Source organism: Kogia breviceps, chromosome 11 (genome assembly GCF_026419965.1).
Source record: "Kogia breviceps isolate mKogBre1 chromosome 11, mKogBre1 haplotype 1, whole genome shotgun sequence".
In the NCBI taxonomy this organism is placed as follows: Eukaryota; Metazoa; Chordata; class Mammalia; order Artiodactyla; family Physeteridae; genus Kogia; species Kogia breviceps.
This window is the reverse complement of record NC_081320.1, coordinates 95,288,339-95,311,698: the sequence shown is the minus strand read 5'-3', so window position 1 is coordinate 95,311,698 and position 23,360 is coordinate 95,288,339. Positions and strand designations below refer to the sequence as shown.

At 52.3% G+C, this 23,360-nt stretch overlaps 1 protein-coding gene across 27 annotated transcripts in view; it reads left to right on the top strand.

The window, feature by feature from the left end:
- The window catches only part of LPIN1 (lipin 1), a 124,994-nt gene that overhangs the window by 50,585 nt on the left and 51,049 nt on the right, over window positions 1-23,360 (top strand). For 17 of the 27 annotated variants that reach the window (XM_067008131.1, XM_067008120.1, XM_067008126.1 and 14 more), the window contains 2 exons: window positions 19,172-19,372; window positions 20,143-20,238. In XM_067008131.1, the coding sequence (XP_066864232.1) occupies window positions 19,172-19,372; window positions 20,143-20,238 (297 nt within the window). Of the gene's footprint in view, window positions 1-5,098; window positions 5,340-19,171; window positions 19,373-20,142; window positions 20,239-23,360 lie in introns of those variants that run through there. The other 10 variants (XM_067008134.1, XM_067008132.1, XM_067008130.1 and 7 more) reach the window with 7 other exon arrangements.

The following is a 23,360-nucleotide window of genomic DNA, read 5'->3' as shown; positions in this document are numbered from 1 at the left end:
CACACTTCATCGGTCAGGAGTCTTCCCCATCCTGAAGGCCCGAAACATGATACCGTGTTCCTTATCAGGCTTCTAAGTGTTCAGAATAAATAATAATAATAATAATAATAGTAGTAGCAATTATCATTACTATTATAAAACTCACCAGAGTGGACCATGTATATTGTGCCAGGTATTGCACTAAGTACTTTAAATCATTTATTCCTTCAAACAGCCCGTGAAACAGACATTTCACCCCAGTTTAGTAGAAGAGGAAACTGAGGGTCAGAGAGGTCAAGATCACATAAGTAGCAAGAGGCGAAGCTGGGATCAGAGCCCAGCGTGGAGCCCCTCGCCCTGGCGTCTCCCATCAGGCTTGATCTGGTCTTCTCCTGTCTTCCATAGCACCTGCTTCCCTTCCTCCCTCAGTGCTCCCTGACATCAAGGCTTGGATGCTGGACAGACTTAAGGAGGCCTTGAAGGAAGGAGCCATGTCTGGCTCACGGCTCTCTCTCCTACAGTGTTGAGCAGTGTGTCTGGGGTACGCGAGGTGATGGGAAAGGGGATATAAGCAGGACTGGGAAGCACTGGGCCAGGGAAGGACAAGCAAAGGCAGTCATCCCTAGGATGCAGTGACCTGAGACTTTGTACTGCAGCTTGAGAAGATGACTCGAGTCAATGCAATTTCTCCCTTGAAACTTTGGGGTTAGGGGGACTGAGGTAGGTGGTCATGTGAAGGAAAGAGCTACCTGGTGAGCTGTGTGTAGGAGGCAAGCCTGGAGAGGAAGCAGCTGGGAGACGGGAAGGGGGCAGAGCTGAGCAGGTGGAAAGACAGTGAGGGACAGAGAGGAATCTGCCCCAGTTCAAGTTCAAGGCCCGTTTCTGGAATCCCTGGCCCCTTTCAGTGTATCATGTTCCACACACACACACACACACACACTCACGCGCGCACACACTCACACACATACACACACGCGCGCACACTCTCGCACATACACACACTCACACATACACCCACGCACACACACTCGCGCACACACACACATACACACTCACACACACACACTCACGCACACTCACACACACTCACTCACTCACTCACCCAGTCACTCTACTTGAGCGGTCTTGTATGGGTTCTGTTATAAGGACATTTAGAAGGCATATAAATTACATGTTGCCCCTTGGCACAGGGTGCTGGGAGAGGAGATGGTGGGCTTTGAGAGAGGGAAGTGCAGCCGGCCAGGTGTACAGGATGAAGGGAAGCGGACTCGGAGAACACCGGTTTGTAAACGTGACTGTGCGCTGGAATCTCATGCGGGAGTTCTGCGATGTACCGATGCCTGGGTCCTGCCCCCAGAGACTGTGGTTACTCGACGTGAACGCTGGTCTGGGCGTCGAGAGTTTCAGCAGTTCCCCAGGCGATTCTAATATGTGAGAAGTTTTCGTGGTGAACACTGCTTTACTGGGTTAGGCGTGGGTGAGAATGTCCAACTCGGAATGATTTCACTTATTCTAAGCACAAGAGATGATGAGGGCGATGACTTGAAGTCCTTGAGTCTAGAGTGACTTTCCTCAACCAACCCCAGGTTCTAGGTCAACAATTAAAGAAGTTGCGTTTAGTTAGGCTCCAGGCAACGAGCAGATGCCATCGTGGATGGCTATTGGCGAGTTTAAAGGCTGCCTATTTACAGATGTGAGAATTTGCTGGCAAATCCAGTCCCTTCTGCTTTCTTAATTGTTTAGAGACGACAAAGGATTATATCAGTTGGCATCGAAGATTTTCTCTTAACTGGGTGCCAAGGTCTATCAGCTGAAAATTCTAGTAGCTGAGCAAGGACCTTGGGGCTGGCCCTGAGCCCACGGCCTGTAACGGGTTGCATGGTGTCTTCTTGCAGGAGCCCGATTTTATTCTGTAGCCAGCTTCCCTCACTGAGGTCAGAGGCTGGACCCCTGTGTTTAGCTTTGGGGTCCAGGTGTCTGGTGGGGCTCCACCTTCACGATTTCATCTACAAGCCTAATTCCCTCCCCATCCCAAGTGCCATCACACTGAGAGTTAGGGCTTCAACATATAAATTTGGGGGGATATAAACATTTAGTCCGTAGCAGATGCATTTCCCAGTTGAATTCCAAATATGTTTTCTTCTCAGGTAGGTTCATCTAGCATGGCCTTGCCAATGATTAAAATACCAGTCACGGGTCACCGTCCCAAGTTCCCTAAGTGGCCTCACTCCTGCCACCTCATCTCTCCTCTTCCCTTCATCTCCCAACCTTCTCCGTAATCCAGCAGGACCCCGCTCTGCTGTGCTTCATGTCTATTCTCATTGGCAAGTGCTTGTGCCAGACCAAACAGGGTGACTCTCAGTCCTGGGCCTGGCAAAGGAGAGACACTTGTTCACTACAAGGCTGGGGTAGAAACACGGAGGGAGGAAGGCTATAGGGTGAAACTCAGACATTTGGTGTGTGTGACGTATACACCAAAGGAAATACCTTCCGAGGTGTGAGGGCTGCTTCATAGAGACCTGGGTCCTGCGGGCCTGGCTGTGGGGTAGGAAGAGAGAACGATGTAGTTTCCTAGCAAAAAATATATTTCTTGTCGTCACCTGACTCTTTAGCAACCTCCCCCATGCGGCCAGGGGAGAAAGGATGTCCCAGCCCCTCTTGATCACCGGGACACAGGCTGGGAGCCGCTGTCCTGCGTGCTCCCCCTCCCCCATCAGCGGCCAGCGGTGCAGGGCCGGGGGTGGGGGGGTGTCTTCCTTCGAGCCCTGCAAGTGCCAGCCCGCTCTGCACAGGCTGGCCTCCTCCCGTCGGGCTGCTCCTGCACACCCGGCCTAGACGAGTCCACATTAGTGCCCGCCCCTCTTCCTCTGGGGCCCAGCAGGTCAAGTCCCGCGGCCACGTCCAACCGCTCAGTTCACGGTGGCACTGAATAGGGTAACAATTTTTATGTGTATCTGTGCCATCGACCGACATTCCTGCCCCCAACCGAAGACTCAATGGAGGACAGACGCCGCGACTGGCCTGGTCCCCGCTGGAGCCCCCAGTGCTCAGCGTGGGCACAGGGTGGCACTCAACACCCGAGTACTGAATGAAGGCGGCGAGACAGACGGGGCTGGGGCTTGCGGGGGTGCTCACTGCTCTCCGTGCCAGGCAGTGTGGCCCGCCGGCCAGTGGGGGACCTGCATCTGCCTCTGCCCTGAGGCTGGGGGCTCCCCTTGCTTCCCCGCTGCGCCGTGTGCCGGAGCCCCACGAGGCTTGGACTCTGCCCGGCACGTGGCCCAGGGGAGGGTGGACGGTGTTGTCTAGTTAACGTATCTGTTAGGGTGAATATGAGGGTGGTGTGGCCTTCAAGCTGTGGCCAATTGTCAGCAGCTCCCCTTAATCTCCCTGTGACTTCTTTTGCCCTCTTGGATGCCTCAGCCCTCATCTATGATCCTCCCCCTAACTTGGGGGTGGGCCCTCTGTGCTTTGGTTCCAAGCATTCGCTCCCCCTGGAGTCCCCTCCCTCCTCCCCCTGTGGAACCCAGGACCTCTCATACCTGCCTCTTCCCCCAAGAAACTTGCTTTGGTTAGTCCGCCCACGGGCACGCCGCTGGGATGGGACCCACTCCACCTCTGGTGGATTTCCAGGCTGTTCTGTGACCTGCCCTCCGAGGGGGCAACGCAGCACCGGGTGGTCCCTGGTTCGCATCTGATTCTTGAGGCCTCGAGCAAGGGAGTGCCTGTGCTGAAGGCCTCCAGCCAAACCCCGGCCCTGCACGCTAGGAGATTCCCTCCCTCCCTAGGAGACCAAGTCAGGCACCAGAGATAAAGTATAGCCCTCTGGGGGAAATTCATTGTTCTTTCTCTGGCATCCGTTCTGCCCACAGGGCATTTACAGAGCTAACCACTGTTTGTCACTGTCAGGAGATGAGTCAATTGCTCACCCACCAGTATTGTTTCAAAAGACTCAGGTGAAGAGCGGAGGGCCTTCACCCTCCTGTCTCCCCTCCCCCTTGCAGAGCCTTTTCAATTGTGTAGGTAGTTAATCTGGAAAACTTCAGAATTCCCCGGATTGCTATTGTCACTGGATAGAAGGATGGAGATTTCCTGCTAGAATGGGGCGGCTTAGATCATTCTCATCACTTTTTATGTAGAGAAAAGTTCTGACAATCGAGGAGTTGTAATTGTTTAGCCTTCCACATCATCGGCCTTCTCTAGGTGTCCCTCCTAGGAGGAAGGTCAGCAGCCTGCTGAGTCTTGAGGCTGGGCAAGCTGGGCGGCCTCTGTATCACAGCTGGGCTAAGCACTGAACGAATCCTGGGAATCACCACTCCTTAAAGTATAGGGTTCTAGAACTTAAAAATCTTTCAAGTTAGCAAAGGCCATGTATTTCACATGATGGCCATTTCCATCCTCAAAGTGGATCTATGTGTTGAGCATCTGCCTCCCATTTTCCAGACAGTGAAACCGAGTCTGAGTCTTTTTAGGATCGAGGGTGCTCGCGTCGCTTTGCCCTGGCATCACTCCTCCCTCCTTCCTCCTCCAGAGGCTGGAGCAAGTTTACTCATCCCTGTGGTTTTTTTCTCCTCTTCCGAGTTGGGCCGAAAGCAGCAGGTCCAGGGATTGGCCCAGGGGATCACCTCAGCTGTCCTGGCTGAGTCACAGCTGGGTGACGGCTTGGTTGCAGACAGCACGGCAAGGGCCCTCCCAGGGGGACTCCAGCCAGGGCAGGATCAGCAGGGCAAGGGCTTTCGTAAATCCCTTTCAGTTTATACTGAAACGTGATCTAGTGTTTTCTCCTCATTGCTTGTTGGAAACAAATTCTCCCTGCAGAGTGTGGACTTGTTTAGATGCAGTGGAAGTAATGGGGATACCACAGAAAGATAGCAGATGACCTTAAACTTCTACCTAGAGCCAGCCGGCTTCTTCAACAAGCACCAGAAGCCTTCCCCTTCCCGACATGTCTGGGGTGGCTGGAAAAAAATCTCAGTCTTAGAGTGGCCAGAACTGCACTCGTGTTTCCTTCCAAGCCGGCATCTTCCGTCTTCCTTCCGCATCTCAGTAAAGAGCGCTAAGGTAGGCGAGGAAGGAAGGGCGGGCTGCCCCGGCACTTCCTGCGAGGGAGGCTCCGCCGTCTCGGGCCGGGCGGGCCCTGAAAGCAGCCGAGAGGCCCGAGCCTCGTGAGGCCCCTCGCGCCGCCCCGCTCGCCCCGCCCCCGGGGGCCGGGCCGCGCAGACTGGGAGCGCGAGGCGGGCTGGGTGTTTGTATACAAAGGCGGCCGAGCGCGCGGCGCCACAAGGTGAGTGAAAGCCTCCCCGCCGCCAGCCTCCCGTGTCGAGTCTCCGTGGATCCCCGGTCAGACCCCGGCCGCCGCCGAGGTAGGGGCCATAGCCTCGGCGGGGCCGGGCTGGGCAGGGCGGGGCGCGGCCCGGGGGCGGGGGGCGCGGTCGGGCCGCTGCCGGCCGGGGGATGCGGGACGACGTGATGTCCGGGGACCACACTGTGACCCCGCGGCCCTTTCGGGGCAAGTGTTTCGGGGAGGGAGGCGGGGAACAGGCCCAGGGACCCGGCAGCCTCGTGAGCTTCCCTCGGGCCTTCGCCCAAAGGGCTGACCTTGATCGGCGTGGCGAACTCGAGGGGCGGCCGCGGGTCTCCGTCCTGGCAGGACGTGTGGCTTGTACCTGGGCAGCAGGCAGCCCTTGCTTAGCGCCGGGGACTTTTATGAAACTGTTCGGGGAGGTGGGGGTGCGTTATTTAGGATTCCTGCTTTGCTGTTGAGGAAGCAGGCTCGGGGAGGTTGACTTAAGTGCCCAAGGTCACACAGCTGCTCGGAGGCAGGCTGAGCCCGGGTTGGGATCCTGGTTCTCGGATTACAGTCTGGTCCCTCCTCTGCATCTTTCCTGCAGCCTGATGGGTGCTAGACCTTCCTTCCATCAGATGCCCCTGCGAATAATTTTATTTTGGGGAAGGCGGGGAAAATGTAGGATGAAAAGTAGTGTCTTGGAAATAACTTGAAGTGCCGTGGAGCAGGAGTGTGTATAGATAACTGGCTGATAATTTGCGTGGAGGGTAGTGGCTGGAGAACGCAGATGTCAACACCGTTTTTGACCAACAGACAGGGACTTGACTAAAACAACTGGCCGTATTAATTCAGAGTTTTTAGAGCCCAGTAGTTTCCGGAAGTGTTTTGGAGAGATGAGCTTATCGGCTGTTTTTATGGGAGGGTGCTGGTAATGGGGGGGGGGGGTGATTGGGAAATTTACTGTTTGTCCCTTTTCTATAATTTGGGTCTCATGAATTAAACTAAGCAATTGCAGAATGTATAGCAACTGAGAAATAAACACACACGTACGCGTCTTCCCCCCAGAAATGGTGGAAATCTAAGAGTTTGTCTTCCGGTTCTGTATTTTGATAATGCTTCATTCACATCTGCCGACATCTGTTTTATTATCGAGTGTTTTTGTGTATGGGTGTGTGGTTGGAGCTTTTATGCTTGTTTGTGTGGAGGGGGCCGTACGGTGTGGAGCCAGGCCTGGACAGAGCCCTGGACCTGAACTTAGTGGGCCTGGAGGCCTGGGCTCTCGTCTGGGTTCTGCGTTAGCTTGGCAGTGGGGCCCTTCCCAGGTGCCTTCACCATCCCGGGTCTCAGTTGTCCAAAATCTCAGCACTCTGGAAAAGAATGGCTGCAGAGGACAGACCTGCTGAGTCTTGTTGCAAGGGCGAGAACTTGGGCCCTCGGGTGGGGCACTGACGGATCTCCTGGTCTTGAGGGCACCTTGGAAAGGCTGGGAAGTCTGCCCTGGGAAGGGGTAGTGTGGCCAGCCTGGCCAGAAGGAAGTCTGTAAGCCTGCCCCCCGCCCAGTCAGCTGTGTTCAGGGCCCTGGACCAGAGGGCGGGGGTGGAGAGCAGGAGATGGAGAGAGATTTCAAAAGAAGGGCCTGAGGCCTGTGGGGCACACAGGCTGGTGCAAAGAACTTGGCTTTGTAGTTTTAGCCACTTACCCACTTGTAACTTGGGCCAAAGACACATTCTCTTGAGTGTCTCCTGAGTGTTTCTTCTCCTGGGCAATGAAGAGAGAGTCACACCCATTTGCAAGTTATGGTAAACGTTCACTGAGATACACAAGAGCCCCTGGGAAAGAATGTGGGGTCCCTGTGGTCACTGTTATTTTAAGGGAGGAACACAGGGTGCCGGTGAGGAGGGCTAATTGTAGAGTTGGGACAGTCCTGCCTGACACTGGCCTCTGGGCTGTAAATCAGCGCCATGGGACCCCCTCTCACACTGTGAGTTGGTCTCCCCTGGGTCCTTTCTCTTCTGGATTCAAGGTCTAATGTGATGAATTGATTTGGGCAGGGGTGCCGATGGCGATGGGTGACGCTGCAGGCAGCTCATTCCAGGGAAGGTATGTTGGCCGGATTGGCTTCTGGAGCATTTTGAAAAAGACCTAGAAGACGGTGGTCCAGTTGGGACCCTGAGGCTGGTGGTTTGACCTGTTTGCACTTCAGCTTCCTCGGCGTGACCGAGCCATGAGAACTGGGAGCTGTTGAGGTGACAAGGAACATGCGAGGCCGCGATGCACGGTCAGCGTTGGGGCGAGTGCCCTGGGGAGGGCGGGCGAAGTCCCACTTCTTAGGTTTCACGGAGCCCTGGCCGGGCTTATTCCGCCCGAAGCCCACTCACTTAGGATCGGAGTGGGATTTGTGAAAAGAGCAAAGTCCGAGCTGGCCCATCAGCGGGAGCTTTCTAAGCTGTGAGCCGGAGGGTCTAGAGAGAGCAGGGGCCCGACGCCTGCTTTCATTCCTGGCAGCAGGTCCAGCTGGGGGGATGCAATGTGCCGGGCTCGGGAGACCCTCCTGACAGTGGGGGGCGCTGCCCCCCTGTCCTGTGTCCTCCACACTTCCCTGTGTGCCCCTTCTTCCTCTTCCCATGTCTCCCCGCCGCCCCCGCCCCACCTTTTATTTAAACAACAACAAGTGAATACGCTTCACAGCGCCGCCTGTCACCCTCTGGTCCTAAAATCAGTTTTTAGTAGGCCCATGGGCATTTTAGAAAAGGTGAAATAGAATAGAAGAGAAAATCCCAGACCCGGACATACTAATCTGAGGTTAGGTATTGTTTTGTGAAGCTTGTTTAGCTGAGATGTGTGTGTGTGTGTGTGTGTGTGTGTGTGCGTGCGCGCGCGCGCACGCACGCACATGTGCCCCCACATGCAAGCTCTGGTGGAGGGAAGTGTGGGGTGTGTGAGACCGAGTGCCTGGTGTGCGGGGAGGGGCCCGCGTGTGTCAGGTGTTGGCCCCCGCGCCCCCCTCCCGGGCAGTCACCGCCTGCCGGGAGGTGGCCCAGGGCGGTTCTTCCGCATCCGCTGTGCAGCTGGAGGGCTGGTGGGAGCTCCGTCTGGAGAGGATGCTTTTCCAGCCGGCGATGGAAACCACATCTCTCAACACACCGAGCAGGTTTGGGATTGTTGCGACAACTTTTTTTCCTGGTGCTGAACACTGGGCTTTCGAGTGAAGAGCTACAGGTTCTTAGAGCAGAGTCGTGGCTCTGCATCGACTGCCCGTTTACTCCTCAGGCCGACCACAGACCCTGCATTCGAGACACCCTCTGTGCCCAGCGCTCCTGGGACACGATCAGCACGCTTCCACCATGTGCCTCCTTCCCGGAAGGCCCGTATCTCCTTGGACACATGTCTTCTCTCTTTTTGGTGAAATCTTTCTCTGCATTGATTGGTCTCTCGAGGCATCCACCTTTGGTTGACAAAAGATAGAAGCAGTGAGGGTCCTGGGATAACCGGGCACCCGCAAGGCAGCTCCCCGCTTTGGCCAGAGAATTTCCTGCCGGTGAACTCTGCATCACCCCAGTCTTTGGGTTGCCTTTGGGCGCAGATTTTTGGATAAAATGGAAATGTATTCCCAGCCTCTTGGAATCTAACCGTCCGTACCCTTCTGATATTTCTGTCTTAATTTCAACCAGTAGTGTTCATTGGCCCTGTCTTTTTGGGAGGGTGCGATCTAAATAGTTGGCGTATGCAAAGCGCCGTCAGGCTGCAGCCTTAACTCACAGCCCAGCCTTTGGTGCCGTTTGTGACCAGAGGGTTAGCACCTGACTTTCGTTTGGCCGTGCCCTTGGAAAAGAACTCCACGTATACCCATCCTGTGAGGTCGTCTGTTTTATAGATATGAGACTGAGCGGCCGAGGGGTCGGTCAGTTGTTCATGGTCATGGCTTAGCAGGTGGCGGAGCTGGGAGGTGAAGGCCAGCTGTCTGCCTCTGCAGCTCAAGCTCTTACCCCCGAGCTGTAGGCAGCACTCTTGAGCATCCAGGTGATATTTGGGTGGAGGGAGCAGGGGTCGTGCAGAAGTCACAAAAGCAGGGCTTTCTTTTTGGCCAAGACACAGACCTGGACAAAGGGCCCTTGCAGGGCTGTAAAGAGAGGCTGCAAGCCCTGTGCTCCATTCGTGAGTTACGGGGTCCAGAGCTGGGGGATAGGGCTCTAAACCTGGGCCTGTGGGTCCAGCACATTGGCCACCGGGGTAGTTCAGCTGCCTCCACCCTCCACCCTCCACCACCCAGGCCTTTTGTGCTCCTTGGCAAGGACCTGAGAACACTCATCACACGGGATTGCAAGATCGGAGCGTTGCACAATCCCAGCTCGGGAGGAGCTGTCACCCACCTGACCTTTCCGACCAAAGCAGGACCACCCCGCATCGCCCCCTCCCGTCCAGCAGCTTCAGTGCTGCGGAGACCCTGACACCGAGCAGACCGGGTCTTGCCCTGCCTCCCCCAGTTCTCTGAGGTCATTAAAAATTAACGTTAAAGCAGTATACGCGCATGTAGAAAACAAAACCCAGGAACCAACACTGTGGAAATATTCGTGGTGAAAAGGGAAGGTGTCCTCCCCTTCTCCAGGCCTGTTCCCTAGGGTGAGCCTGTGAACCTCTTTTGGTATGTACATCAGTCCATAATTTTTTTGTGCATATGAGAATATGTATAAATGTAATTCTTAAAAATGGGTTCATATTATAAATATTTTTGTACTTTTTTCACACCGTATATATATCTTTTCGTGTTAGTATTTGGAGAACTACCTCTCCCTCTCTTTTTAAATTTTTTAACAGCCTCATAATATTCAGTTATATGGTGTGGGTGGTCCCTAATTTACTTAACTGAAGTCCTGTAGATATTTGTTTCTAATTTTCCTTATTATTATCAGTGCCCGGATTACTGTTTTGTACACAGCAGAAGAATTGCTGGAGTTTGCTGGTGTGTGCAAGAAACGACAGCTATTGCCACAGTGCTTACCCCGTTTATTACCTCACTGGCAGGGAGTGGTGAGTGTTCGTTTTTTTCCTGTTCTCACCAACCCCTCAGGTTTTTACAAAATGCTTTGATTTTGGACCATCTGAAAGGCCCCCTTTGATTTGCATATCTTAAATTATGAATAGGATGGATTATCTTCTCACACATCATTGACCAGATGGACTTCTTTCTCTGTGAACTCTCTCTCTCTTTTGCTCATTTTTCTATTGGGTTGGTCTGAGGCCATCTTAAATTGACATTAATATTTTAGAGGTGGATGGTATTAGCAAAGCCACAGGGTTATGAGAGCTATGGCTGGGGCATTGCATTTTGGCAGAAGTTCCAAGAAAGCAGTGTTTCTTGGGCAATCAGTGAACCCTGGAGAAGGATTCTGCCAATTTTGGATGAAATGCTGATTTTTCTGATGTCACAATGAGGTGAGAAGTCATGAGACCTCCATTACCTCATCTTGACAAGTGTTCGCAGCGCTGCCCTCTGGACCCATACGAGACTTGGGTAGCTGGCGCGTTTGTGCATGTGCTGTGTGCCCGGAGTGTGGGGCTCCTCCCCTGTGGGCGGCCTTGAAGGAGGAGGAAACCTCCTCTGCCCTCCCTCTGTCTTTGCTGAGTGTCTGGAGGTATTCTGGACGCCCGCTTTCCTGACTGACTTCCGCAGAGTGACAGCCCCCTGCATCCTGGACACACTCACACCCCACGTGTCCTGCAGGACAGCCTGGAGCTGAGTTGTGATGGGCAGGACCTGCTTAATTCAGAGAGGGCTTTGGTGCGGGGACCCCAGGGCGGGCTGGTTTTGCTGTTTCGTCACTTTTGTCAGGAAGTATTGATATTAGTCTGACCTGCAAGCTTTTCAAAAGCATCACAAGCTTTTCTGGTGAATTTTTCTTACTTTGGACCAGAGTGCCCCCTGAAGAACGCTGGCCTGCCATTAAAGTCCCTGCATCCCCGGGGGTCCTGACGGACACAGAAGTGTGCTCTCTTGCGTACGAAGTTTCTCATAGCGCTCCGTTCAGGATGGTCGGACTAACTGAGGCAGCTGCTGCCGGGCTCACCTGGTCCGCGCTGGCCAGGGGGAGGGGACTTGCCCCAGCGTGCGCTGTCGGTGCGGCAGGGGTGGGCGTGGAGCCCAGGCACCTGGACTTCCGGTCTGGGGTTGTTTACCCTGCATAATGCCGCATCTAAGTCATACTTCCTCGTTGGTCTTTCGTATATAATTTATCACACTTGCCAACTGATGAGTATCAATGCGCAGTGCTCCGGAGAAAGACTTCCTCTTTGACGTTGCTATAAATAGCAACGAGGAAGATACGCTGTTTATACGCTCTTTGCCCTTTTTCTTCGTTAACTCAAAAGTAATGAGACCCTTTCCAGAGCTGCAAGGTCCCTGGGCGTGGCCCTGACTGGCTATTAGCTGGTGGCTGTTAAGCTCAGCCGAGCCTGTGCGCCTGCCCCGAGCACCTTCTGCTTACCTGCGTGGTGCCACCTGGAGATGTCAGAGGATGAGGCTGGTCTGCCGCGCCTGGACCAGCCGGCAAGCACAGACATACCCCTGGAGCGCGCAGACCGATTTCCGAGCCAGCAGATAAAACGCTTCAAATGTACCGTGGTGGATAACTTCGCCTTGGCCGTTGGAGAAGTGAATATATTGTTAAATGCTGTGCGTTATATTTACCTTTCTGCAGGTGTCATTTAAAGTCTGCGTGCGCTGCCCCGTATGTAGGTCAGACCATCACGTCACGCGGGAGGTTGGCAGGATGGTCATAGTGTTGGATGTAGACCGAACCTGGGTTTGGATAGTACTTCCACCCCTCACCCTGCCCAGGTTATATACAGACTCCCTGCAAACTGGGAAAATCGTATCCCTTGCATCATTACGGTAACTGAGCAAACAATTTAAACTCGTGATTATTATCCCGTCTGGACAGTGTACCAGCCTTAATGGTATGTGAAGACGGACGGCAGGTTTAAAGGTTTGTGTCACGCTGGTGTGCTGCGTTAGTGCCTTCGTCTAGCGTTGCCAGTAAAATACCCGCTCAGTGGATCCTGAGAAGTCCCTCCGATGCGCTCCTTTGACCAGAGTAGCTGGCGGGCTGGCGCGCTGGCCCCGGAGAGCAGTAGCCCGTTGGGTTTCTGGGGGTGTAGCCCTGCTGCAGATCACAGGAACACAAAGTCGGAGGCCTCGCCCTGCGTGATGTTGCGTTGGTTTTCCAGTCAGGACACTCTCCCTGTGTGTGCCTTAAACCCAGATTCCGCAGGAGTCCCTTAGGCACCGGCTGTGAGGGGAGAGGTGACAGAGCACACGGCCGCCTGCACAGGTGGTGGATTCCTGGCAGGCTCGCTCCAGGAAGCCATGAGTCATCCTGAGGACAGAAGTGCCAAAGATGTCTTCAGATCCCAGAGTGAAGGAAGGAGGGTGTCTGACCTTTTAGGCCTTGAGGACTGTGGGGAAAGGTTTTGGATTGACCTGCAGCCCCGAGGAGGGGTAGCTGAGGGAGGTGTGAACACTTGTGAAAACGTCACACCCCGAGCCCACGACCGAGTCTCACTTACCGGGTCATTGGCTCAGGGAAGAAATGGCAGACGTTTGGCCTGTGCTTTCCAAGGGCAAAGACCTTTTCAGAGTCACCGTCTTGTACCTCGCTCTTGGTGACAGCGACAAGGCCTCATCAGGGAGGCCGTGTGAAGACCTGGCCGCCGTGCGCACAGCTCACAGGTGCCGGAGGAAGGCGAGCACGTCCAGGCCTTCGGAGCCCCATTGACTAAACACATCTGCGCACCTGAGAGCGGAGAGCTGTGTTTATCTGTGACCTCAGTAAGGTCGCCACAGCCTGCGTGCTCCAGAGACGTAAGGGGGGGAGCCAGGGGATAGAGGAATTTTTTGCTGAAAACAAAAAATGTAGTTGAGCATCAAAAGATTACTGCTAATGACAAAACCCCAGACATCTCCAGTTAAAGATCTGAGGGCTTGTCTATGTACGGGATGATGCAAGAAGCTGGGCTCATTGAAATGAATTCTTTGAAATGGATTTTAATCGTCTAGAGCCGGTATCCTGTTTTTCTCCATCCTGAGTTCCCTTCAGGGTGCACCGGTGGGGTGGGGTGGGGTGGGGTGGCTGCAGTGGCGGGTGGCTTGATGGTTGGGCGGCATTCATTGTTTACCAGAATGGCAGGCAACGTTATTTGTTTACTGAAATGGCAGGCAGCATTTTTTTTTTTTTTGGTCCACACCCCCAATTTTATGCAGTTTCTATTTTTCATACTTATCCTTTAGCTTTCATGGCCTGTTAAGAAACATGTTACGAGCTTATGACTTAAACTGCGTTTGTAGTGAATTTAGTTGGGGGCATTGTCTTCATGAGTTTTATGTTCCTGGGAGAGAACAGTTCCCGTTTTCTTAATTTCTTCTAATTTTTGAATTTTAGCACTGTTCCCCTCATACCCAAACTTGCTAAGCTACTCTTTGAGGTGGTGTGTGCACGTCTGGAATTTTTTTTTTTTTTTTTTTTTTTTTCTGTACGCGGGCCTCTCACTGCTGCGGCCTCTCGCGTTGCGGAGCACAGGCTCCGGATGCGCAGGCTCAGCGGCCATGGCTCACGGGCCCAGCCGCTCCGCGGCATGTGGGACCTTCCCAGACCGGGGCACGAACCCACGTCCCCTGCGTCGGCAGGCGGACTCTCAACCACTGCGCCACCAGGGAAGCCCTGGAATTTTTTATGATGGGACAAAAAGAAAATTCCCAAACAAATCCCTCTCCCTTACATTCCTGCTCTCCTCCTCCCCCCACCAAAAAACAAAAAGCAGAAAACAAAACCCCAGCAACCCTAAAACAAAAAAACAACTCCAAACCCCTCCCTGGTTTCTTGCTTGGGATGAAAACTTGCTTTTATGATGTTGTTATGACCAGGTCATAGAATCATCAACTTAGTGCCCCATTCTTGAATTTCCTTTACAACCTCTTTGTTGGATCCTGGCTGAGATTCTTTGAATACTCCCATTGATGCTGAGCTCACTCCCTCTAACGAGTCAGTTCTCTTAGAAGCTTGGTCTCATAGATTGTGCTTTCCACCCTGGCTCTGGGATGGCCTCTCTCTGATTCCGACTTTAATTACGATCTCTGATCACCGGGGTAGCACTGGATACCCCGTAAACGTGTGCCGAACGTTACCGACTTTTAGAACTAGACGACTGCTATCTGTTTTGCTAAAGCCACACGACTGGTCTTTCTTTAACTGGGCCTCACCCATTTATACCAGTTCTGTCCAGCAAGAAGGGGAGGCAACGCTACGCACAGCAGGACAGGGAGGACCAGGGGTTCAACCTGGGCTCCCGTCCTCACTGCCGCTTACCGGCTGTGCTGCCCTGAACACCATGCAAGTCCGGCGCCCCAGTTCCTTGTCGGAAATGGGGTAATGATGTCGGTCCTGAGTACTCAGCCTATGCAGAAGAGTTTCATAGACGTGCATCAGATGAGCTGCCCTGGGCAAAGGAGTTTCATGTGTTGTGAAGTGCTGAACAAATGTTGTGTGGAGGCTTGCATGGCCTTTCACCTGGGATTCAGGAAAAGGTGATTATTAGTGATTAGTGGCCTGCTGAGGATTTGCAGCACCCACGGGGTGGGTGTTAGGTCTGATGGCTTTGGAGTATTCCTTGTTCTCCAGAGTCGGTAGGCACCCGTCGTGGATTTCCAAGCCCATTTAAATCTTTCTCCAAACCATCATTTTATCTTCTTGCCTCCACTTATTATCCCTGGAGTTCCTGGTTTTTGCATCAGGGAAGAAGCATGTGCGTCCAGATTGCACACCTGCAGCTCCCCGGAGAGCCTCACGGAAACAAGGATCGGTTTGGGGGCGGGGGGTGGGGGTGGGGCTGGGTTGACCGACAAAAAGTTAACATCATACGGTAGTAGAATTTGTTTTCTCAGAGAGCCCGAAATTCTGTTTCATTCTGGATGTCCTTTCAAAGATGATCCACAGGTTGGCCTTTGCTGAAATTCTAGTAGAGTTAGGGAATTTGTTTTCAGTAGTTCTCTTTCATTGGCCTCTGGTACGTTTCCTCATTTCTGTTTATGTGATGACCTGTCTCCTCCTTCCTCATTAAAGCACTAGAATATCGTGCCCACCCGTGTGGCCATGTCTGCCCTGGGGGCCCCCCCTGTGACATAGCTCCGCATCCCCCTACCTGCCACCGCCCCAGTCCTGTTCTGCCACGATGGTCACTAGGGAGAAATAGGCTTCTCCTGCACTCTGGTCTGTCACTCTGGGACGTGCGTTTGTTTCAAAGTGATAAGAATAGGACCGAGGCAGCTTTGATGGTGCATCCTCTGTTTCCATCGAACCAATGCAAAAGCGTCCCAACCAGTGAAGCATTTTCACTTTTTGGAAGACAGTCACCATATAGATTTAATTCAGTCACGCCAGTCCACACGTACCTAGCTTAATAGACAAATACAAGAGATTAGGCTTCTGACAAATGCTGAAGAATAGTCAAAGGCAGCCTGGGAAGTTAAAGGAAACGTGGTCGTGTGTGGCCGCAACATTTCCTGGGTCCCTGGGACCGGCTGGGTGCCCAGAGGTGAGCAGGCCCCCTCCCTGTCCTCAAGGAGGGCACACAGCTTGGTGGATGGGGTCTCTCCAGCCACTTGACAAATGACAGCCTGCGTTTATCAAGCAGCTGCCCAGGATGGGAGGGGTTGGTGTTAACTGAGCAGGAGGGCCAGTGGAAGGTTCAGTTTGCAAAACAATGAGTGATTTTGGGCGCGTAGATGAACAAGGTGTCCTGACATGCAGATGAGGACGCGGAAGACGCGATGGGAAATACAGGTTAAGGGGCGATTGTAGAACTCTTGCGGGACTTAAAGAGATGGAGGTAGAAGGAAATGATGAAGGTGAGAAAGGTTTAACAAAAATGGTGATTCTGAGAACTGTATTTATTGAGACAGTTTTGCACGCTTTTTGTTTGTTTGCTTTTGTGGTACTCGGGCCTCTCACCGTTGTGGCCCCTCCCACCGTTGTGGCCCCTCCCGTTGCGGAGCACAGGCTCCGGACGCGCAGGCCCAGCGGCCATGGCTCACGGGCCCAGCCGCTCCGCGGCATGTGGGATCTTCCCGGGCCGGGGCACGAACCCGTGTCCCCTGCATCGGCAGGCGGACCCTCAACCACTGCGCCACCAGGAAAGCCCTGCACTCTTTTTGGCCTTTGCTAAGGTGAGGTTTCTCAGCCCCGGGTCCTGATCCACCAGCCTTCTTGGAGAGGAGTAGCTCCGACTCGGGTGTTGCCTTTTGTAGCATCACTGTGTCACAGCCGGGAAACACAGCCACAGTATGAAAATGGAGACGCTGTTATTTCCTAGATAACGTGCCTTTGATAATAGTCTCCGTGACAGAACCGGGAAGGGAATTAAAATCACTTTTATCCACTTGCATAATAAATGAGCGGGAATGATTCCTGAATTGACGATTAAAGGGGTTGACCTAAAATAATTCAAAGCCCGGTATTTAGGTTCTTTTTTTTAAAATTAATTAATTTATTTTTGGCTGCGTTGGGTCTTCGTTGCTGTGCGTGGGCTTTTCTCTAGTTACGGCGAGCGGAGGCTGCTCTTCACTGCGGTGCACAGGCTTCTCATTGTGGTGGCTTCTCTTGTTGCGGAGCACGGGCTCCAGGTGTGCGGGCTTCAGTAGTTGTGGCACATGGGCTCAGTAGTTGTGGCTTGGGGGTCTAGAGCACAGGCTCAGCAGTTGTGGCGCATGGGCTTCGTTGCTCCACGGCATGTGGGATCTTCCTGGGCCAGGGCTCAAACCCGTGTTCCCTGCATTGGCAGGCGGATTCTTAACCACTGCGCCACCAGGGAAGTCCCTAGTTTTAATAATGGATGGTCTTCAAGCTGAAGACATTGTTGATTAGGAATGTTGTGGATAGAATCCCCAGTGGGAATACGCTTTTGGATTTCTGTGTTCCACGGTGTATTATCTATTTGGGTCTAATACCACTACTGCAGTGGTTTCTAACTTGGGGAAGAGTATCCGGAAAGGCACCGTTCCAATGGCATCGAATAATCTTAGAAAATGAGTAGTATTCCAGGAGGTGAAGCTGGAAGATGTCATGCTGAGAAACATATATTTACCTGTTTCCTAACCTCAGAGTTAAGCACCGCTTAGAGAGCCCCAGTTTGGCCAGAGGGTTTTTTTGGAGGTTTGGCTCAGCTTTCCTTGAAAAACTTTTGAACGAGGGTGGGGGAATCCCGTTTCACGCGGTCAGTGAAGCCTTGTCAGGTGAAGCAGGTGTTTCCTGCCAAATTCTGAGATTAAAATCAGGAGATTGAAAAGTAACTTGGAATGGGGTGAGTGGAGAACAGGTGTCTCAAAGCTGTTCAGTGGAAGTTGCAGCATTTCCTTTGTACAGGTTTTGCTCATCTTTGGCTTCTCTTGAGGTTTTGCTCATCTTTGGCTTCTCTTGAGGTCCCGAGGCACTTTCTTCTTTGGGACAAACGTTCCCCTCAGCGCCTGCTCGTGTGTCTCCCCGGACACGGTGGCAGGAGGGAAGTGAAAGGTGGCAGGGAGGGGGACTCTCGCTGGCCTGGCTTCTTCACTGACATCAAATTAGCTTCTTCCTTGAGCCTTTTACTTCAAACAGAACTGCCAGAAGTGAAACTCGGGAACCGGTGCGCAGCTGGTTTATTCTCGTATTCGGTACCTATTGGCCAGCGTGTGTTTACAGGAGACCCTGGACGAGGGGAAGGTCAAGGAGAGCGTGGCTGCCTTCACGCCCCTCCCGCCGCCAGGCAGGCACTGGAGGTGTCGTGGGCCCAAGCTGTCACTCAAAGAAACTTTTTAACCAAATAATGGTTCATCTTCCTCAAATGAGTTTTGGTTCATGCAGTATTCTCCTTTTCCTTCCTTGTAAAAAAATTTTAAAATGGTGGTAAAATGCACATGACGTAAAATTTATCCTTTTAACCACTTCTGAGCGGCAGTTCAGTGGACTCGATGTAATACATGCACGTGGTTGTGCGTTCACACGTGGACGGTCACCACCTATAGCTCCAGCACTTTTCTTATCTTGCACAACTGAAGCTCTGTCCCCATTAGACACACGCTTCCCCTGCCCTGTCCCCAGCCCCTGGTAATCACCGTTCTGCCTTCTGTTTCTATGGGTTTATCTGCTCTAGGTACCTCAGATAGGTAGGAGCATACAGTATTTGTCCTTTTGTAACTGGCTTGTGTCACTTAGTGTAATGCCCTCAAGGCTCATGCATGTTGTAACATGTGCCAGAATTTCCTTCCTTTTTAAGGCTGAGTAGTGTTCCACTGTGTCTGTAATACTGCGTTCTGTTTATCCACTTATCCATCTGTGGCCACAGATGGCTGCTGAGTGGACCTCGGTCGATCGGCTGGGCAGACAAACGGAAGCGGAGCACGAGCGTCCCTCGAGATGTGAGAGCATCCGGCGGGCAGAGAAGGACCAGGATGGAAACTGTTCAAAATAAGAGTCACTTATTTTTTCCTTCTCAAGTAAACATAGTCATTTTTTTTCTACCAGCATTATTGAACACCTGCTCTTTTGGGCGTGGTGGGGAATACGAAGAGGTCTCAAATACAGTCTCTCTTCTCAAGGGTCTTAAGATTTGGTGTGTAAAACCTGCACATGATGACAGAGCAAGAGCCACATGTACCGTGGACTCAGAGAGGAAGAGCCCGGTGACGACTGAGATCGGGCCTCCTGGGGTGGCCAGGGTTTGGGGTGGGGAGCGCCGGGTGGGGCCCATTCCAGGGGAGCCAGATGCCCTGAGCTGGGTGTCTCGGAAGTCGGGCGTGCGGCACGTGCGCGTTCACCTTGACCGGCTCTGGAGCCTGCCCCGAGTTCATCGTTTGTGCGCCTTGCTTGTGTCTCCGTTTCCTAGGCTCAAACCATGAATTACGTCGGGCAGCTGGCAGGCCAGGTGTTTGTCACCGTGAAGGAGCTCTACAAGGGGCTGAACCCCGCCACCCTGTCCGGCTGCATCGACATCATCGTGGTCCGCCAGCCCAACGGGAGCCTGCAGTGCTCCCCCTTCCACGTCCGCTTTGGGAAGATGGGGGTCCTGCGTTCCCGAGAGAAGGTGGTACGTGACCTGGGGGGCGGGGCCTCTCCTTAGAGAAAAATCCTCTCACTTCTGCGGCGTTAGCGTGTCTGGAGCTCCTCGCGGACCCCGAGTTTTAGCTTTCCCTTGCAGAGGGCTGGTCCCTGACTTGACAGTTACTCAGATTGTTCTGATTTCTGTGGTTGTGTCGATTTCTCCAAGATGTAGTGGCATAAACCAACTGTGTATTAAGCTCCGGGGGTTCTGTGGGTCAGGAATTCACACCAGGTGCAGCAGGCTGGCCCGTCTCTGCTCTTCGCCGCCTGGGGCCTCAGCTGAAGAAGACTCAGGCCTGGGGGCTGCTGGAATCCTGTGTCGATGCACTCGCTCACTCGACTGCCGGCCCTTGGCTGGACTCTGAGCCGAGGCCATGTCACCCAGACGCCTCCGCCCGGGCTCTCCACGTGGCCCGGGCTTCCTCGCACCGTGCAGGCTGGCTGCAGCGGCAAGCGTCGTCCGCGGGAGGGAGCCGGGCGGGCTCGGCCTTCTTCTTCTGGTCCAGCCTCGGAAGCCGCGTGGCCGCCCTCGTGTTGTGCTCTGCTCAGCCGGGCAATCACAAGCTTGCATGGACCCAGGACGGTGGTTGGGGGGGGGCGGGTGGCGAGTAGACTCCGTCGCTTGACCAGAGTGACCAGCGGAGGTTTGGAATTGTGAGATGTTTGGGGGACGCATGTGACGGAAGTGTATGTAGAGACCTGGTCATTCCCCGTGACGTTTCCTGTTGTGGTGAAGAGCCTCTGTTTTTCCTTCAGGTTGACATAGAAATCAATGGGGAAGCGGTGGATTTGCACATGAAGTTGGGAGATAATGGAGAAGCATTTTTTGTTCAAGAGGCTGAAAACGACCAGGTAAGGAAGGCCGGTGGCGAAGCTCACCCCTCCCGCATTTTGAGCCTTGAGCTCTTCTGGGAGCGTGTGTGGAGAGGTGATACTGGCGCCGTTTACCTGTCCTAGGGATCTGGGCCACAGGGTGAGTGTGTGCTGCGTCTACCCAAGACTCAGCAGTCCCAGCCTGCTGCATTTGCTCCCTGTTTCCAGGGAGACAGAGGAGTTGGATGGCCCTGGCCTGAAGCCGTCATCCAAAGCATACAAGTTATACTTCTGGGTCAGACCGCAGGCGGCTGAAGTGTGCTGATTTTTGTTTAGTGAGTGACCAGATCACATCACTCTTTTACTATGGAAACATGTTTAGCAGCTCATCTGTTGAGACAGAATTCTCACACCTTGCGCGTTAGCCATCCTAAAGTGGACAGTCCTGTGGTTTGTAGTGTTTTCGCACATACGTGCAAGGCATCCCCGCGGTCAACTTTAGAACATCTTCATGGCCTCAGAAATAGACGTTGTACCCTTTAGCTACACCTCCCCTGTCCCCGAAGCCCTGACTCCCCACCACCCTGAGCCCTAAGCAACCACTAATCAAACTCTCTGTCTCTATAGATTTCCCCAATCAGAGTAGAATCACATAGTTTGTGGTCTTTTGTGCCTAACTTCTTTCATGGACCACCACGTTTTCAAGATCTATCCGTGTTCTGGCTGTGTCAGTACTTCATTCCTTGGTACAGCCGAGTAATACGCCACTGTATCAGTACACCACATTTCGTTTCTCTTTTCATGTGTTGGTGGACGCTTGGGTTTGTTTCCACCTTTCGGCTGTTGTGAATAACGCTGTGTACAAGTTTTCGTATAGACACATGTTTTCCTTTTTGGGGGGTATATACCTGGGAGTGGAATTGCTGGGTCATGTGTAACACTGAATTTACCACTGAGGAACTGCCAGGCTGCTGTCCAAAGCTGCTGCACCATTTTACATTCCCACCAGCAGTGCACGAGGGTTCCGATTTGTCTGTACCCTCATCAATACTTGCTCTTTGACTTGGTGATTCTAGCCATCCTGGTGGGTGTGAGGTGGTATCTCATCATGGTATCGATTTGCGTTTCCCTAATGACTCATGATGTTGCACATTTTTTCATGTGCTTATTGGCCATCTGTATGTATCCTTTGGAGAAGTGTCTATTCAGATCCTTTGATCGTTTTTCATTGGGTTATTTGTCTTTTTATCCTTGAGTTATAAGAGTTCATTATATATTCTAGGTATGAGTCCCTTATCGCATAGATGATTTGTAAATATTTTCTTCCATTGTGTGAGCTGTCTTTTCACTTTCTTGATGTTGTCCTTTGGAACACACAAGTTTTAAATTTTGATGAAGTCCAATTTTATCTGTTTTTTCTTTGTGGCTCATGCTTTTGTTGTCACATCTAAGAATCCTTTGCCGAGTTCCAAGTCATGAAGATTTACCCCCATGTTTTCTTCTAAGACAAACCATTTCTTTTTCCTCTTTCATTCACTGGGAAAGCCACTTTGCAGGGATCTGATGTAGAGATTCCTCCATAAAAACCATTTGAACTACTTCCTTTATGAGAAAGTAGCCTTTATAGAGGAACGGCTCTAAATAGCTCCAGGCTCCAGGCCCATAGTTTCAATTTCAGGACAAAACCATCCCAGGCTCTGCTTCCTTTTGGTCTTCCCAAAGGTGCGATGGTCTCTGCCAGCCTCAGCCTGACCGCTCAGATGTGGATTTTATACGTGCGGCACATTGTCTGATGCTCTCTAACCCACTTTATTTATTTATTTATTTTTGGGCCATGCCGCGGCCTGCGGGATTTAGTTCCCTGACCGGGGATCGAACCTGAGCCCCCTGCAGTGGAAGTGCGGAGTCTTAACCACTGGACCGCCAGGGAAGTCCCTCTCTAAGCTACTTTAAACTGTCAGCAGCATTGCTTGTTAATCCCCTCTCTTTCGTATATATTCTTTTTTTTTTTTTTTTTTTTTGCGGTATGCGGGCCTCTCACTGTTGTGGCCTCTCCCGTTGTGGAGCACAGGCTCCGGACGCACAGGCCTAGCGGCCATGGCTCACGGGCTTAGTTGCTCCGCGGCATGTGGGATCTTCCCGGACCAGGGCACGAACCCGTGTCTCCTGCATCGGCAGGCGGACTCTCAACCACTGCGCCACCAGGGAAGCCCCGTATATATTCTTTACTTCTTTTTTTTCCCCTAGATTTTCTTGCGGACTAGTTTATTTAGGGGTTCCATTGTCTCTCTTCAATACATTTTGTGTATTTCTCATATGCTTCTTCACTCATTAGTTCACCTAGTTCAGGGTGTCATCTTGATCGGCCAACCGCCTTCGTAACAAGATTTATTGACAAGTCCTGGATTTTCTGATAGAGCTTCATTAAGTTCCTTTACTTCTCCTGATGGAGAATAGAGTTCACGGGCAGCTTTCACGCTTTCCAGGGCACCAGACTCCTTTTGTTTGTTCAGCTCTCTTGCAGCTTCAGGCAGACTCTACAGTAAACAGCATCTCCCAAAGCTTCCCGGGTCAAACTGCTGATTCCCACCGTGCCTGTACCGCTTTCTGTTGTTGTCCATTCATGTTTGTGAATTTTTGCATATGTGTCAGGCCGTGTGTACAATAGTTACATCGTTCCATTTTATCTAACAACGCTGTGAGGACGGGATTATCATTTCCATTTCTCTGATGAGGGAAACAGACTCAGAAGTTAGGTGGCTCTGCCCAAGGTCACGTCGCTCATCAGAGGTGGAACCCTTGTTTTTTTACTACTTGTTACCGGGTTTCTGATAAGAAATGAGTCATTTGATAATAAAATGATTGCTATAGTTTTTTTTAAAAACTGGTGAATCATTATAAAACAACTATTAAGTTGACAGGCAGTGGAGGTTTTTTTTTTTGGTTGTTGTTGTTTTTGTTTTTTTTTTTAGAGAAGAGGGTCAGTACCTAATCACTTGACAGCCACATACCTAGGTGTGCTCTGGTGCAGGTGGGCACTTGGGGCACGGGGTGGGGACACTGTCAGATGTTTTCTTTAAAAATTATTATTATCCTCTTAATTCAGTGCATGTTAAAAACACACACACACATTGTCTCTTACACACACACACACACACACA